Source organism: Halichoerus grypus, chromosome 7 (assembly GCF_964656455.1).
Source record: "Halichoerus grypus chromosome 7, mHalGry1.hap1.1, whole genome shotgun sequence".
Lineage (NCBI taxonomy): Eukaryota > Metazoa > Chordata > Mammalia > Carnivora > Phocidae > Halichoerus > Halichoerus grypus.
The window spans coordinates 72,292,251-72,309,235 of NC_135718.1; the positions used below are offsets into that span (position 1 = coordinate 72,292,251).

General features: G+C 44.6%; 1 protein-coding gene across 5 annotated transcripts in view; it reads left to right on the forward strand.

Annotated features, from left to right (window-relative positions):
- The window catches only part of TBCE (tubulin folding cofactor E), a 76,953-nt gene that overhangs the window by 51,969 nt on the left and 7,999 nt on the right, over positions 1-16,985 (forward strand). For all 5 annotated transcript variants that reach the window (XR_013449769.1, XM_036109739.2, XM_078077728.1 and 2 more), the window contains exons 4-9: positions 5,011-5,196; positions 9,308-9,396; positions 12,512-12,611; positions 14,307-14,409; positions 15,400-15,476; positions 16,596-16,691. Coding sequence is in view for 4 of the 5 variants with exons in the window: in XM_036109739.2 (XP_035965632.2) it covers positions 5,011-5,196; positions 9,308-9,396; positions 12,512-12,611; positions 14,307-14,409; positions 15,400-15,476; positions 16,596-16,691 (651 nt within the window). In the remaining variant the exon portion in view is untranslated. The remainder of the gene's footprint in view (positions 1-5,010; positions 5,197-9,307; positions 9,397-12,511; positions 12,612-14,306; positions 14,410-15,399; positions 15,477-16,595; positions 16,692-16,985) is intronic.

Sequence of the window (16,985 nt, forward strand, 5' to 3'; positions counted from 1 at the left end):
AAATGCAAAGACATTCCATACTCATGGATTAGAAGAACAAATATTGTTAAAATGTCTATACTACCCGAACCAATCTACACATTTAATGCAATCCCTATCAAAATACCAACCACATTTTTTACAGAGCTAGAAGAAACAATCCTAAAATTTGTATGGAATCACAAAAGACCCCGAATAGCCAAAGCAACCTTGAAAAAGAAAAGCAAAGCTGGAGGCATCACAATTCCAGATTTCAAGTTATATTACAAAGCTGTAGTGATCAAAACAGTATGATATTGGCACAAAAATAGACACATAGATCAGTGGAGCAGAATACAGAACCCAGAAATGAACCCACAACTATATGGTCAATTAATCTTCAACAAAGCAGGAAAGAATATCCAATGGAAAACAGTCTCTTAACAAATGGTGTTGGGAAAACTGGACAGCCACATGCAGAAGACAGGCCCAGCCAGCCCCCCGTGATTGCAAGCCAACTTAGCTCAGGTGCCAGTCATCTCACTGGAACCATCTTGGATTGTTAAAGCCTCAGCTGACTCCCAGCTGAGTGCAGTCACCCGGATCGTGTCACCTGACCCCATGAGAAACAAGGACAGTTCAGCTGAGCCAAGCTAACCCACAGAATTACAAGAAAGAGCAGACCATTGTTTTAAGCCGCTATGCTTTGGGGTAGTTTTTACGTAGCAGTGGAGAACAACTTTGCCTGAGGTTGCGTAAGAACTTTATCTTGCATATGTTAGTAACTGTAGTTTTTCTTAGCAAAACCGTACATAGTCCATATGGTGAAATTGTTACGTCATGATGTCATTGATACTAGACACCATAGGAGCCCAACTGAACACATTTGGCAGCCCCCGCTTGAGTGTAGAGTGTGGCTTCTGCAATATCCCAGTGTTTCAGAAGATGTCGGCTTATGTTTAATGCTATATTAGATACAATACTGTTTAGAAAGGACTGCTGCATTGATGTGTGTGTGTGTGCGTATAGAAAAGCTTATGCTAGGCAATATAGTGATGGTTTATCTATTATGGCTTATTTAGTCCTTATAAATAACCTCATTTGATAGGGCTTGATAGATGAGGAGACTCAGGCTGAGAACATAAAATCGCCTCCCTGAAGTCGCATAGCCAGTATGTAATGGAGCCCAGAGGGATCCCAGGTTTGTCCGACTCCAAAGCTGTACCATCTCCATCCTGCTCCTGCCTCCCATCTTAGGAACGTATCTGTCAGGGCGCCTGGCTGGCTCAGTCGGAAGAGTGTGGTGACTCTTGATCTTGGGGTCGTAAGTTTGAGCCCCACATTGGGTGTAGAGATTGCTTAAATAAAAATAAAACTTAAAAAAAAAAGGGAAGATACATGTTGATTAGAAATTTAACTTAGGGAATGTGTTTAATTTACCAAAATAAAGCATTGATTTGTATCTATAAGCCCAGACAGAAATGTGGGAAAGGATAGTATATTAGTAGTCAGAAATCCAAGGTTTTTGGTCACGGCTGTGATACCTCTAACAGTGGACCCCCGTTTCCTCAACTGAAACAGGGCCGGATTAGATGAGAGTTTCTTAAGGTGGGACATGAGGCCCACCGACATCAGAATGCCCTGGAGCACTGCTCTAAACAAGCAGATTCCTAGGATCCAGTAAGATTTTTTTTTTTTAAAGATTTTATTTATTTATTTGACAGAGCGAGACACAGCGAGAGAGGGAACACAAGCAGGGGGAGAGGCAGAGGGAGAAGCAGGCTTCCCGCCAAGCAGGGAGCCCAATGCGGGGCTCGATCCCAGGACCCTGGGATCATGACCTGAGCCGAAGGCAGACGCCCAACAACTGAGCCGCCCAGGCGCCCCTCCAGTAAGATTTTCAGAGGACTTTCTGATTATGTTTAGATGTTTAGAAGGTTAGGTTATGTTTATGAAGTCCTAGCCTAGATGATCTCTGAAGTAGATCCCTTTGAACTCTTACAAAAAAAATGATGCTGGCTGTATTTGATCTCTTTAGCTGAGTAGCATAACTGTGCTTCTTAAAACAGCACTGTTTTTTTTTTTTAAAGATTTTATTTAGGGGTGCCTGTGTGGCTCAGTCGGTTAAGCATCTGCTTTGATCTCAGGTCATGATCCCAGGGTCCTGGGATTGAGTCCTGCATCGGGCTCCTTGCTCAGTGGGGAGTCTGCTGCTTCCTCTCCTTCTGCCCCTCTCCCTGCTCATGCTCTCCCTCTCTCTCTCACCCAAGTAAATAAATAAAATCTTTTAAAAATACTTTATCTCAGAGCAAGCGTGCCTGAGAGGGGGAGGAGGGGCAAAAGGGGAGGGGCACGGGGGGAGGGGCACAGGGAGAGGGAGAAGCAGGCTCCCCGCTGAGTGCAGAGCTCTAACAGGGCTCCATCCCAGGACCCTGAGATTATGATCTGAGCCCAAGGCAGAAGTTTAACCGACTGAGCCACCCAGGCACTCCCAGAACTGTTTTTTACAACATGAACCTTTCCTAGGGTTAAAATGTAACATTTTCTTGGAAGCTTCTGGTAGTCTGTGATCCTCTGATATCACAACATACTGTACAGACTCAGAACTTGATTTTACTGCAACAGAGAATTTAATTTCCTGCATCATCAGTTCTCCCCTCACCACTGGATTATTTTCAGCAGCATACAGATCTGATACGCCCACCCATCATCAGACATTCCCTCTTCTGATACCCTGTGTTCCTGCAGCCGTTGCCCTGTGCTCTTCTCCCCTTTGCAGTAAAGCCTCTCGGGACGAGAGTAGCCAGGGCCCCCTGTCCTCTCAGTGTCTGGAACTTGCCCACTGGGCTGCTACCCCACGGCTTCTACCAGGGTTAACTTCCAGGCGCTAGATTTGGTGGCCAGCCTCAGCTGTCACCTTGCATCCTTCCCTAGTGCTGGACCTGGTTGTCCACTTTCTTCACCGGCTTCCAGGACTGCACACTCTGGGGTTCCAACGACCTCTGGGCCATTTCTTCTTACCCGTGGCATCACTTCTAACTTTTGGGGATCACAAGCCCCTTTTACACTCTGGTCATCTCTGCGGACCCACTTTAGAAAAGTGTGTGTTTATATGGATGAAATTTATCAATCTGAGTTTTCATCCTTTTTACTTATGGTGACTTCTAGCTAGCTTTGATTACTTTAAGAGTCAAAGGTTATGAGCTGAAATAGTGTTTATAATATAATTTTTGGTGATATATGTATTTCATCATTTATTCTCCTAAGTGATCAAATGATAATAACATTTACGACTGTTTTATAGTGGTTACTTAGATCATCCTGAAAATAAGGTCTCATTGCCATGATGTAATGCTGAAGCCTGAAATTTAAGGGGTCCAGAGACCCATTTTGAATCTCTTGAAAAGCCTGACAAAGTGGTCATTACATACAGTAATACGATTAGTCTTAGTATTAAATCTACTAAAAATTGCTCTAAAACCTGAATAGAAATTGTGGTGAAATATCCTATATTTCTGTAGGATTCTTCCCACATTCTCTCTTTTAGCCCCATATTTAGCCTTTTATTTTATTTTTTTTAAGACTTTATTTATTTATTTGACAGAGGGGGAGAGAGAGAGTGTGAGTGAGTGAGCACAAGCAGGAGGAGCGGCAGAGGGAGAGGGAGAAGCAGACTCCCCACTGAGCAGGGAGCCTGATGCGGGGCTCGATCCCAGGACCCTGGGATCATGACCTGAGCTGAAGGCAGAAGTTTAACCAACTGAGCCACCCAGGTGCCCCATATTTAACCTTTTAAAATATATTTAGTTCAAGTTTTGTACCTAAGTCTGTTACCCACAGATGTTTTCATCTTTGTGTCATTCAATCTTTGTCTGTAGATGTGATTCCTCTATAGCTGTGTCATGTACAATTTGGTTCAGTGTTTAGAAATCTCAACATTATTTTGTGAGTAATTTTATTAAGTGTTACAGCTAGAATTTTTAATGACTACATCTGTCTGGTCTACTTAATAGTTCCTATCCAGCTGGGCTTTTTTATGGTTTCCAGAGTTCCTCAGTTATAAATAAATGCTATTATACAGAATCTTTGTAAATGCAATTTTGTTTTTATTTTTAAATTATTGCCTGCTGACAAGTTCTCAGGAGTATGATTATACAATCAAAACCAAACCTGGCCTTGCAGTCTTTGAGGTGTTAGGATTTTTCTTTATTTTTGCCAGTTTTGTTGAAAAGAGTTTCATTATTTGAATTTGCATTTCTTAATCATGAGCAAGGTAAAACTTTCCCCTGTGGATTTAATACTTCTGTTTCCTATTATGTGAATTGTCCCATATTTCTTGTCTGTTTATCTGTTGGGACTTACTACGCTTGTATAAGCTCACAACCCTTTTTGATCAATCATATCGATTATACGTTTGTATATTACTTTCCCTTTTATGCTGATTTTGATTTTTCAGCATAGAGAAAATTTTGCACACCTTCAGAACACTGCATTTATGGCCATTCTGGTGGATGATAATTTCTTTTTCTTTATTTTTTAAAATTGTGTGATTGCTGGGGCACCTGGCTGGCTCAGTCAGTACAGCGTGCAACTCTTGAGCTCAGGGTTATAGGTTCAAGCCCCACAGTGGGTGTGGAGATTACCTAAAAGTAAAACCTTGAAAAAAAATTTATAATTGCTTTTGTTTGCTACTATATTTATAAACAAATTTGTAAATGTAGGCATTTTACATTCGTGGCAGACTGACAATTTATAAAGGATTTTCGAGTGTGTCATTTAAAAAAATTTTTTTTAAAGATTTATTTATTTTAGAGGGAGAGAGAGAGTGTGTTCGAGCAGGCGGGGGGCAGAGGAAGAGGGAGAGAGAGAGAGAATCCTCACACCAACTCCCCAACACGGGTCTCGATCTCACACCCCTGAGACCATGACCTGAGCCGAAATCAAATCAGACGCTTAACCGACTCAGCCACCCAGGCGCCCCTTGAATGTGTCATCTTATTTAAATGTCCCCATTGATGATATTTTATCTGTTCTATATCTCTTTTTTTCCAGGCACCCAACAGGAGGATCCTTTATTCGTCCCAACAAAGTAAATTTTGGAGTGGACTTTCTCACTGCAGTGAAGAATCGCTATGTGTTAGAAGATGGACCAGAGGAAGACGTAAAAGAGCAAACCGTTATAATTGGAAATAAACCCGTGGAAACTATTGGGTTTGACTCTATTATAAAACAGCAAAGGTACGTAGGCTTGATAGCAGCAGAAATGACTTTGACGGTTTCATCACTGTTCAGAATTGAAGTTCAGCGGACTGTATGTTGATACTCAAAACTTTGCCTCCAAATTGGTCTGTCCTTTCTGCACAAACAGCAAATTGAAATCAGAGGAATCCGAGGACTGAGTCTTTGGGGAAATTAAAATTCTTAATTTAGCGTAGGGTTGTTGGGCTTTTCTGGATTGGAATTAAAACATTAGTTTGCCCATCACTAATATTTATACCAGCCATCTTGTCTAATAAGTAACTGAGATTGACATTTTGGTCCTTTTCTATTTCATGGTGACATTTCTAGCGGGGTGATAAGTCAGAAGGGGAAACAGAGCTCTAAGTTGTTAACTGCCATGTGGCATGCTGGGCCCATCCAGAACCGAGTTAATTTCCATCTCTGGACGCACACCCTTTCTTCCCTGGGGTGCTTGTGAAATTGCAGAATCCTGGGCCCCATCCTAGACCTGGATCAGAATACCATGGGCTCTTGCTTTTAAGAAGTACCCCAAATTATTATGTAGAAGTTTGAGGGACACTAAATAACGCCTTATAAAGCTGCTGAGTGCAAACATTCCATTCTCTGAAACTCTCTGTACACTGGTTCTGTGAAGAGGCCTTCTGCCCACTCCGATGCACAGGCTGAATCACAGTGAGTAGAAGCTGATGTTCCACAAAAACACAACTGCACAAGAACCTTTCAGATGACGGTCAGTGCTGTGGTGTTTGACCCGGACCCGGAGAAGGTGGCCTAGTAGTGCCCCCTGGTGGCCACAATGGAGAGTACATTTGTAGCCACTTGGCTTCTTTCTCTGCCTCTCAAGTCAAATAAACTGTGGTTTTGTTTAAGTCCATTTATTTGTTATCTTATTTTGCCGTTACTGTGAAGATTTAACATGACACCAGATGTAAAGTGCACGTGGTGACCGTGTTGAAGAATAAATTCATTTCTGGATACCTCTGCTTTTTAGCATAGGTGACCAGCCTTAGCAACAACAACAGAAAACTCAGAGGAACCATCCAAATACCTATAAACATAGAATGGATAAATAAATTATGCTGTATTCATTCAGTGGCAGTGAATGTGAGCAAAAATAACTGCTTGCGGCAACAGTACGGGTGAAATCTCATTAACATAGCGTCCAGCCCAAGGAAGTACACCTTGAATGATTCTGTCTGTATGAAGGTCAACAACAGGCACAAGTGATCGATAGTGTTAGAAGTCAGGCTAGACGGTTTTGAGGGGAGGAAGCAAGGGTCAGGGGCACAAAGAGGACTTCCCAAGTTCCGGGGATGTATTTCTTGATCTGGGTGATGGTGACCTGTGTGTATTTATTTAAAATCACTGAGATGTGTACTGATGTAGAGGTAGGCTAATGCATATACTCTTCCTATATGGGATTTTTTTCAATAAAAAATATGTGAAGGAGGAAAACTCAGAATAAATCGAGATTTAAAAAAAAAAAAACTTGACCGTTAATTTACAAAAGCAGCTTACACTCACTGTTGAGAATTTAGAAAATAGAAATCAAACAAAAGGAAGTTGTGACTCATGCTACCACTGAGAGATAACTTTCATGGATCTTTTTTGCTCTTGATCCTACTGGTTTACTTGGATTTAAAGAACTATGTGCTTTATAGGGTTGGAGTTCTTTGCTTCATCTTCCCATTTAAAATGCAACTATTGGGGGGAAAAAAGGTGCAAATATTGAAACATCTTTTACCCCAAAAGAAGCACATTTTTTCTTACTGGTTAATCTGAATACCATGGCTCTGTGAAAATTGCAAACAGATTTTCCTCCCCTAGCTTATGAACGACTGTATAACTCATGAATTCTTTTAGTGCATGACCTAACTACTGGAGTATCATGGCATTCCATAGTTAGGTAGTGTTTCCCTTGGAACGGACCCAGTGTTGGAGTCAGGCTGGATTCAGACGTTAGCCACCTTCTAGCTCTGACACTTTCTAAGTTCTAAGCCTGAGTCTCCTCCTTTACGAAACAATACCTAAGCTGTTAGACCTGCTGTGGCTAACACGGGAGACTGTGGGTCAATACTGGAAAGAATCCCCCACTTGAAGCCATCATGGTATCTCCTTAATGATATCCAGCTGACCAGCTCTGAGTTTGTACCACTAAGACTTATGGAAACGGAATTTAAAAAACCCCAATAAAAGCCAGTATGTATCACTTCTCTTGGAGACGGCTTTGGCTCTGGAGTGAGGTCTGTGCTGAGAACTGGGTTCCCAAGCTCTGTGGGCAAGGTTTCCGTGGGCACAGCGGGATATTTTTAATTTTAGAGGGAAACAGTGGCCTCTGTTGGACACGGAGCAAACTATTAGTTTGAAGTTGTTCAGTTTCGTGATAATCCTACAAATCCTTTTATTGGTGTCCCATGCTTGCAAAGCTGGGTTTTTGGTGTTCCTGTGATAAAAAGCAACTATCTCCTGAAAAGCATCGTGAAACAAGACATGAAGGTAGCGATGTCCAATCTGATTCCAGGGTTTAGGAAGTTGTGCTGGGCCCAACTGACACTCAGTTTGAAGGACACACATAATTATTACGTTGTTTGGCCCTAACTACTTACTAAACGTAAACTGTGGTGTGTTTTGTTTTGTTTTGTTTTGACTTATGGGCACACTGAAAAAATTACTGGAACACCAAGGGCGCTGTGAACTTGAGCCAGTTTGGGAGCCTCTGCCCTAGACCTTTGTTGCTGCCTTTCCCCCAGTTTCTCATTACTGTAATAGCACATGCCTGGCATTTCAATCGGAGTGTTTCCCCCAAGGGTGGTCAGTTTTTTGTTTATTTTTATGAATACTTACAAAATAACTTACTGTATGTCAGGCAGTATTCTGAGATTTCACAAATACTAAATTATAGCATTTAAAAAATTGTAAAAAGCACAATACAGAATTTACCACCTTAACCATTTTTAAGTGTATAGTTTGGTAGCGCTAAGTACATTCACGGTGTTGTGCAGCCATCCTCTCCATCCATCTCCAGAACCTTCCCAAAATGAAACTCTGTCCCGCTCCAATAGCAGCCCCCGGCCCCCGGCAGCCACCATGCTACTTTCTGTCTCTGTGAAGTTGACTCCTCTAGGGACCTCACATAAGTGGAATCCTACAGTATTGTCCTTTTGTGATTGGCTTCTGTCCCTTCGCATAATGTCCTCAGATTTACTCACATTGTATTGTATGTCAGCATTTCCTTCCTTTTTAAGGCTGGGTAATATTCCATTGAATGGACGTACCATACTTAAGTTTATCCATTCATCTATCGATGGACATCTGGGTTGTTTCCCCCCTTGGGCTACAGCGGTAATGCTGCTTGAACAAGCGTGTAAACCACAGCATTTTAAAGCTATGGAATCCGAGGCACAGAGATTCTAACTCCCCTAAGGCCCAAGGAAGTGGTGGGATTGGGATTAATGCAGATCCTCTACACTTAAAACGTGGCTTCTGAGATTATCTAGGAAAGCTGAAGATATGCATGCTCTCCAGGATATAACCCTAGAGAGACTTTCACAAGTGAATGCGAGAAGCGTACGATAGTGTTTACTTCAGCCCTGCTGGGAATAATATAAATGTCAGCAGAGGAGTAAATAAAGTAACTGTGGTCTATAAGATATGAAAACAAATGCTCTAGAGCACATGGGTTGACGTAGCTGAATCTCACTGCTGAACAATATACCGTTGGGGGGAAAAAGTAGCTTGGAGGAGGATAAATACAGTAGGATACCATTTATATCAAATTTCATTATAGATAAAATGCTATGATTGTTTAGGGATATGGAAATGTGTAGTAAAGCTATTAAATGCTTAAGTTGAAACAAGCACCCAGTGTGGGGGAGCAGAGGAGGAAGGAATATCCTGGAATGGGACACGAAGGACTTCAGTTTTATTTGTAGTGTGTGTAACGCTTTCTTTTTCTTCTCTTTTAGTAAAGCTTTATTTCTGAAACTGGTGGGTACTGGTACTGGTTATTTTTGGTAACTTCTTCTATGAAATGCTTTTTAACTTTTTAAAGGGCCAGTGGCCGTGTACATGTTTATGCATACGTGTGAACTATATGTTTTTCATGCAGTCAGCTGAGCAAGTTGCAAGAAATTTCTCTGAGGAACTGTGCAGTGAATTGTGCTGGTGACAGAGGAACAATTGCCAAAGCATGTCCTAGTATCCTTTTCACTGCGAACCTGACTTTGAACTTGACGCTCATGCCGGACACGGCCAGTAGCCCACCTGGTGTCTGTTCTCCCCGACTTTCTTCCTCAGGGCATCTGCGTCTCCCCTGGGCCAGTCGCCACCCCGGGAAATTATTTACCTTCCCGGACCCCTCTGCCTTCAGGTGAGGCCTTGTGACTCCCCCCCAGCCAAGGAAATGTGAAGCAAAAGTGTCTGGACAGGGCTCCTCACACGGGGACACACTTGGCTGGCATCTGCCTTCTGCCCCAAGCCGTTACCCTGGCACACAGTGCCTGGGGCCTGACAGCCATCTTGTGTGCAGAGCGTCCAGTGTGGACAGGGAGAGAGGAGGCAAAGCCCTCACCCACACCCCGGGGCCCCCGCACCAGCCCTCCTGGACTGCCTTCCTGTGAGTGCACAAAATACTCTCCTGTTTCATGCCGCTGGTGCTGTTTGTCACAGGAGCTCAAAACAGGCCCTTCCAAAACTTGTAGTCTCTTTTCTCTACCTTCTTCTAGAAGTGGTTTCTGTTTGTGTTTGCCCTATATTGCTTTCATGTCCACAACTAAAAACATAGGAGGTAAGTTTAAAAGAAAAATCCCCCTGGCAAATGAAAGAGACTTTCTCGAACTTTCAAAGGTTTTCTCACAGTTCTTTAAGCCTGCCTAATCTCTGTGTAATAGTTTATGCCAAAGACAGTTTATAATCCGTGTTCTCCAAGGGAAGAGATGGCAAATGGGCAGCCGTCTTTAGCCAGCTGTTTCTAGCTATCCCTGTGGTGCATGCTTTGTGGTGACAGAAATTAGAGCAGAGCACCTCAGCCAGTGTGTCTGCGGGGTTTGACCCCCTCAGTCGGACTTGGTCACCTTGCCCGTGAGCAGCCCCTCCATGGGCCCCAGCGAGCTGGGCCAACGCAGTCCCATCCTCCGTGGTTAGGGGAAGCGAAGCAGATGGTGTTGTTTGGTAAGGAGCAGGATGCCACGGTGGTGTCTGGAATGTTCTGTGATCTGCCCAGCCGGCTACTGAATGATTTCAGAAGATTGGGAATTGGGTGGTTCAAGACGTATTTTCAGCGTATCAGAGAAGATGTGGCCAGTAGGTGGGTTTGGTTGCTCAGAGTTGTCAGCAGGGTCCTGGGGAGCCCACATCTTGCTTGCCGATGCTGTTCTTTCCTGGGGAAAACGTCCCCCAAGTCTTGAAGAAATGCAGTTTCATGAGATGATCAAGTGACGGCTGATGTTTGCAGGTACAGTGATGAATGTCTTCCAGTTGCTGATTGAGTTCTTGCCTGAAGCAGAAGTACTGTCTGTGTCTAATCCAGTTGTCCCTTTCGGGTGGCCCCCTTTGAGGTCACTCCCTCCGCCAGGACGTCGGGCCACTTGCCGAGCTGGGAAGCTCCCCCGGAGGGAGGATGAGCTGCCTCCTGCTCTGCTAGCTGGCTCTGCATCGGCGGGGGGGTGAGTGGGGGGTGTGTGTGGGTAGAGTCTGTGCCTGCGAGTCGGAACCATGTAGCGCCCGGAGCTGCTTGGCCTGTGCGTGCGTGCGCGTGAGGGGGCACTCATGACAACTGCCGGGTTGTTTAGAGCTGATTTCAGAGTGCAGGTGGTCTGTGTGCTCTGGATAGACTAGCAGGTGTGTTTATAATCTGAGCCTCCACGATGGAGAGTATGAGTAAGTGAAGGATTACTGGACTGGATCCCTACCCTTGCTAACCAACCCCGTGGTCCAGACTTTGTAGTGGCCTGCAAGGCCCTTTGTGGCATGGCCTTGGCCCCTGCAGCCTTTGTACCCTCATTTCCAGCACCTCCCACTCCCTTTACCTAAACCCGTTCTAACCTCAGGGCTTTTGCTTGTCTTGTTCTCTCTGCCTGGATGCTCTTCTCCCAGATGGCGTTTCCTCATTTCCTGTGGTTCTCTGCTCAGATGGCACCTTCACAGCGAAGATAGTCTTCCACGACCAGCATATGTAACGTACCCACACACCCCTTTCCTGCATCCTCGGCTGCTTCTCTGAGCCTGTGGCTGTATGTGGCATACTGCAGAGGCACGTACTTGTCGCCGTCTCCCGAGCTGTGACTGTTAAGTTCGCTGCTCGGCTCCTGGCCCCCCGGCAGTCGTGGGACAGAAGAATGACTGATTCCCCAACATAGCAGAGTCGTGTGTAAGATCCTCCTTTAGCGGCTCCAGTCCTGCCCCAGGCTTCTCTTCCATCTCTCTGTCCGGGGGTTCTGAGCTGCACCCCCTCTTGATGGCACCGCACTCCCCCGAGATACTGAGCTCAGGTGCCTTTTTCTCTCTGTCCTGCTGGTTTCTCCTTCTCTGAATTCCCAAATCATTCTTAGCACTTAGAACCTTTGTCCATGCTCACCCCCGTCATCTGCTCTGAAGGTGCCGCTAGTGACCTGGGGCTTCCCGCGGTGCAGAGACTGAAGGTGTGTGCGTGGCCGCGAGGCCGCCACCAGAAGGAGTGCCCGGGTCGAGGCCTGTGCATGCACCGTAGGCGCTTAATAAAGCAAACTCACCATTGTTCTTTTTTTCTCTTTTTGTTGGATACTGCAAGAATGGTTTGGCACTGGGTAGGACATTTGGTTCTTACTTACTTGATTGTAGATGTTTGTCTCAAGTCTGCAGCAGATGACAGTGAACGTTTTCATTTCTAAATGAAGAGTTGGGTGACTTAAAAAGGTAAAAGTAGCGTGTGCTCGTGAAAAAATTTCAAGCAGAAGAGAGGGTGAAAGGTGAGAAGTTAAAGATCCGTGCTCCAGAATTCAGAGGTGACCACTGTTCTTTTTTTTTTTTGGCCAGTAAAAGTGGGATCTTTGACCTTAGGTAGAGGGAGCCATCGCGGCTAACCCATCAGCAGATGAAACCCGTGGACAAGTAAGTGCAGCAATACACCCTAGGGACACCCAAAAAGCAATGACAATAGTAAGCCTCTGGGGGAAAGTCCAGTCAGGAGGGGCAACAGTGTAGAGTCCCGACTCCCAAGATGAGGGAAATCACACCGATGAGAGCCAGGGACCACGGTGAGCAGGTGTCCATCAGGACGACTGTTCTGTCATGTGTGAATCTTTCTGTATTACTCTTCCTTAATGTGTGCTTTGAGATATCAGAAAAGCAGATTTGTCAAGAAACCTGTTGTCCTCGTGGGATGAAGTCCTAGATATTGCTGATCAGCTCAAACACCTGGAAGTTCTTAATCTCAGGTATGAACTCTTGGGCATCCATTTTGTCACCCCTGACCTCTCCTCTTTCCCTCACGGCATCTCTGTGGGAACGAGGGGGAGATGGCTTAGTGGTATTTAAACTTAATTTCTTCTTCTTTTTTTCTTTTGAGTGCACGCGAGTTTGGGGAGGGGTAGAGGGAGAGAGAATCTTAAGCAGGTTCCACACCCAGTGAGGAGCAAACTTGGGACTGGATCCCATGACCCTGAGATGATGACCTGGGCCTAAATCAAGAGTTGGAAACTTTTTTTTTAATTTATTTTTTATTATGTTCAGTTAGCCAGTATATTATATTAGTTTTTTTTTCCTTTAAAGATTTTATTTATTCATCTGAGACACAGAGATAGAGAGCACAAGCAGAGGGGGAGGGAGAGGGAGAAGCAGGCTCCCCTCTGAGCCAGGAGCCCGATGTGGGGCTCGATCCCAGGACCCTAGAATCATGACCTGAGCCGAAGGCAGACGCCCAACCATCTGAGCCACCCAGGCGCCCCCATTAGTTTTTGATGTAGTATGCAATGATTCATCAGTTGCGTATAACACCCAATGCTCATCACAACACGTGGACACTTAACTGAACCACCCAAGTGTCCCTTGTTTATTTTTAAGCTCTCCCCAACAACGTGGGGCTCGAAGTCACGACCTCAAGATGAAGAGTCGCATGCTCTATTGACTGAGCTAGATAGGTGCCGCTTTTTGGGGGGTGGGTGGGCCTGTTGAGCTGGGAGATCTTGGTGTCTCCTGTGAGCCTAACCATGAAGGCTGGGCCTTCTGGGGGAGTTGATATTTAAGTGGGGAGTAGGAGAGGTGCTGTGAAAAGTGCTTATTCATCCTGAAGCTTCTGGCACTTAATTGCCGTAGGAATGAGCACTTTCTTTGGAATGCTGTTTCCTTCAGTTCTGATAAGGATTGTCCACCAATCTGCGTGTTTCACTGATGGCACCGTTTTCCAGGCCTCTTCAAACCCTTGGTTAGTTTCAGTCTTAGAACCTGATTCCCCGAGGGCTCAGCCAGGCCGAAAGTATGAAAGTACTCGAGCCAGCCTCGCATGGACCGGTGGATTGTACCTGGTTCAGGCAGGTTCAGGTAGAGCGGAGGGTCGGGCCTAAATCTGTGGTGCTCCAAATAGGGCAAAGGGTGTCCTTTGACCCCTGGCGCCTCCTCTTCTGGAAATAGGGGCTCATGTGTTTTCATGGTACCTTCCTTCACAATGACTCAGGATTGAGCACTTTCTGAGGTGAGGATCACAAGAGAGCATCGAGAAGGCAGTGATTGATTTTGTCCATCCTGATAGCAAGAGAGCAGTTTAGAGACTCTGGAGGAGCAGGATTGTAGCCCCTGGGGCAGTGTATCAGCACAACGCTTGAGAGGGCACTGAATTTTGCGGGGCCCAGAGCCTTGCGAGCTGGACGCTGACCTTCTGAACGCCTGAGCCTTACGCTCAGCCAGCTGCCTTGGTCCTCTGAGAACATCTGTGCACATCGGATACCAAAAAGTCATGTATCGCAAATACTAAAAATGAGGTAGCCTGGACTCCCTTGGTTTTGAATTAATTTCACTTTGAGGTCGAAACAAACCAAACTCCTCATATTAGATCCCAAATTGTTGCTTTTGGAGACTTTCACTCGGGCCTCCTGGGAGCAGGCAATCAACACATTTTGACTTCTTTGTCCACACAGTGAGAATAAACTCCGCTTTCCCTCGGGTTCACTGTCTCGAACTGGAACATTTCCTGCACTGAAGGTTTTAGTCCTTAACCGAACAGGAATAACATGGGCAGAGGTAATCCTATTTCTTTGGTTTATTACCCAGAAGTAAGAAATTTAAGATCGACTGTGGCTTGATTTTAATCATCCTATTATCCAAATAATAGGATTCTTTAAACTGACTCACAGAATGGAGTTACAGAATCGTTGTAGTGAAGTAGAATTTTATATTTTGGGATTGGGATTTTCTCTCTCAGCTCCTTCTGGATTGTTCTGGGGTGTCTTTCTGGACGGTGGCACTCCATAGCGAGGTGCAGTTAACGTATGGCTAACTTAGAGCCGTCGAGTTAGCTGTTGATGGAGCTTTTAGCTCACCCAGTTTTCCCACAAGTGCTCCGAGGCAGAGCTGCCGCAAGATTCTCGCATCCTTTTCTTGTTTAAAGTTGGGCTTCTGGAGTCCACTGTGCCTCGTATACAGCTGGGTTCAAAAGTGGACTTGTGGCTGCTTCGCCCGGCAGCATTTGGAACTTACATCTGGCACTGCTATTTTTCTATCAGAGGTGACCTGACCTCACACGCCCAGAATATTCCATTTTCGCGGCTAAGTACCTCCCTGGCAAAGTCCTTCGTCTGTGAAATGCCACTGGGGCGCCGCCCTCAGAGACAAGTCACCTTTCCCGGTGCGCGTGTGCCCCAGCGCTCCTTCGTTGGTGGTGGGTTTAGATTTAGCGTGAGAACAGGCAGGGCACATAGAAATTCAGGTGCTAGAGATGGTGGCAAAGTTCAAGTGAGAAAATGTAGAAATAGTTGTTAGGAAACACCGTCTGATGAGTGTATCCTTTACACACCCGGGGTGGCATTGAGAACTGAGCAACCGTGTTTAACATCAAGTTCCTTCCTTAGCTGAAGCAAACCGTGTCACATAATGAGAGTGTGCGCAGTGCCCATCTGCACGTCTGCTTTCTAGGTGCTCGTACAGTTCAAGACCTCCCCGGAGGACACCTTCACAGCTACCACACTGTATACGCTCCTGTGTCATTGAAATACTTTGTCACCTGTCCACTAGGTGCTCCGGTGTGCCTCTGGATGGCCAGTCCTTACGGAGCTGTACCTCAAGTCCAACGATCTTTTCATTTCAGAAAGGTAACAAGGGTTTATTTATGTGCATGTGTCCCCATCTAGTCTGAATACATAAACGGTCTCAGTGATGCCTCACGCTGATTTTTTAAAGGATTTGCCAATAAGAATTAAGAAGCATGCTTACTCTTCACAAAGTAGGATGCCAACTGATTATTGGTTCTAATTGAGGAAAAGCCCATCAGAGTGAGAGCCTTGAGTTAAATATATTTGAAGACAGGGATTTTATTAGTTTCACAGAAATATATTTAACTTCTGTTTCTAAATGGAGGTTCTTTAGGAGATGCTTTATAAGGATCAAAGAATGCATTTTAGTTATTTTATTATTTTTTCAAATAATACATTTTAGTTAGCATTATCTGCTTAAGGTTGGTGTACCAAAGTATATGTAAAAGCTTGTTCTCCTTAAGTAAATTAAATATGTTGTCTTTCTCTTTTGTTGATTATCATTAAATTATTACTAAAACTAAACATGGCAAATTTACAACAAATTCTCATTGAACGATTCAAATTAATGAGATTTTACTGTATGGAACTATTTATTATACAGGCAAATGCAGGTGTTTTTATTTTTATTTTGTTTTTAAATATTTTATTTATTTGTTAATTAGGGAGGGGAGGAGAGCAAGTGAGTGGGGGAGGAACAGAGGGAGAGGGACAACACCGTGCTGAGCATGGAGCCCCATTCAGGGCTCGATCTCACAACCCTGAGATCATGACCTGAGCCAAAACCAAGAGTCGGACACTCAACTGACTGAGCCACCCAGGTGACCCTGCAGTGTTTCCAAATTACACTTTTTATTTTGAGATAATTTGAGATTCCCACCCATGCAGTTACCAGAAAGAATACCTGGAGATCCCCTGTACCCATGAGCCGGATGCCCCCCTCGGTAACATCTTGCCAAGCTGCGGTACCTTATCACAGCCAGGGTCCTGACATCGGTCCAGTCGAGATGCAGAACGTTTCCATCACGACTAGGCCCCCCATGTTTCCCTTGTGTGGTGCTATCCGCCCACCTCCCGCCTTGCCCTCTCCTTTACGCTAAATGCGGTATTTTAAGGCCATATCTTTGAAAACAATTAAGAGATTAAATTCATGTTGAAATGCTTTTATTTTCCATACAGGCCGGCTGATGTTCTACAGACAGTCAAATTATTAGACCTTTCCTCTAATCAATTAATTGATGAAAATCAGCTGCTTCTAATAGCCTATCTGCCCAGGTAATTTGCTCCTAAAATGCCAGTTGCAATAGTGCTTAGGAAATTTTTAGTGAATGGATCATATGCTATATTTGCTTTCTCAGTGGAAATATGATGATGGAATTCACAAACTGAGTGATTCCTGTTGGGACACTTTTATTTGAATTCATGTGGAGAATGTCCCTGTGAATCGCATACACTGTAGTCTACATCTGCAGTAGGTAACTGAAGAATGAATAATTTAGCCCTGGTGCTGATGTCGAAAGTCTTCATTCATTAACCTTTGGGAAATTAGACTCTCTTTCCTCCCTGAGA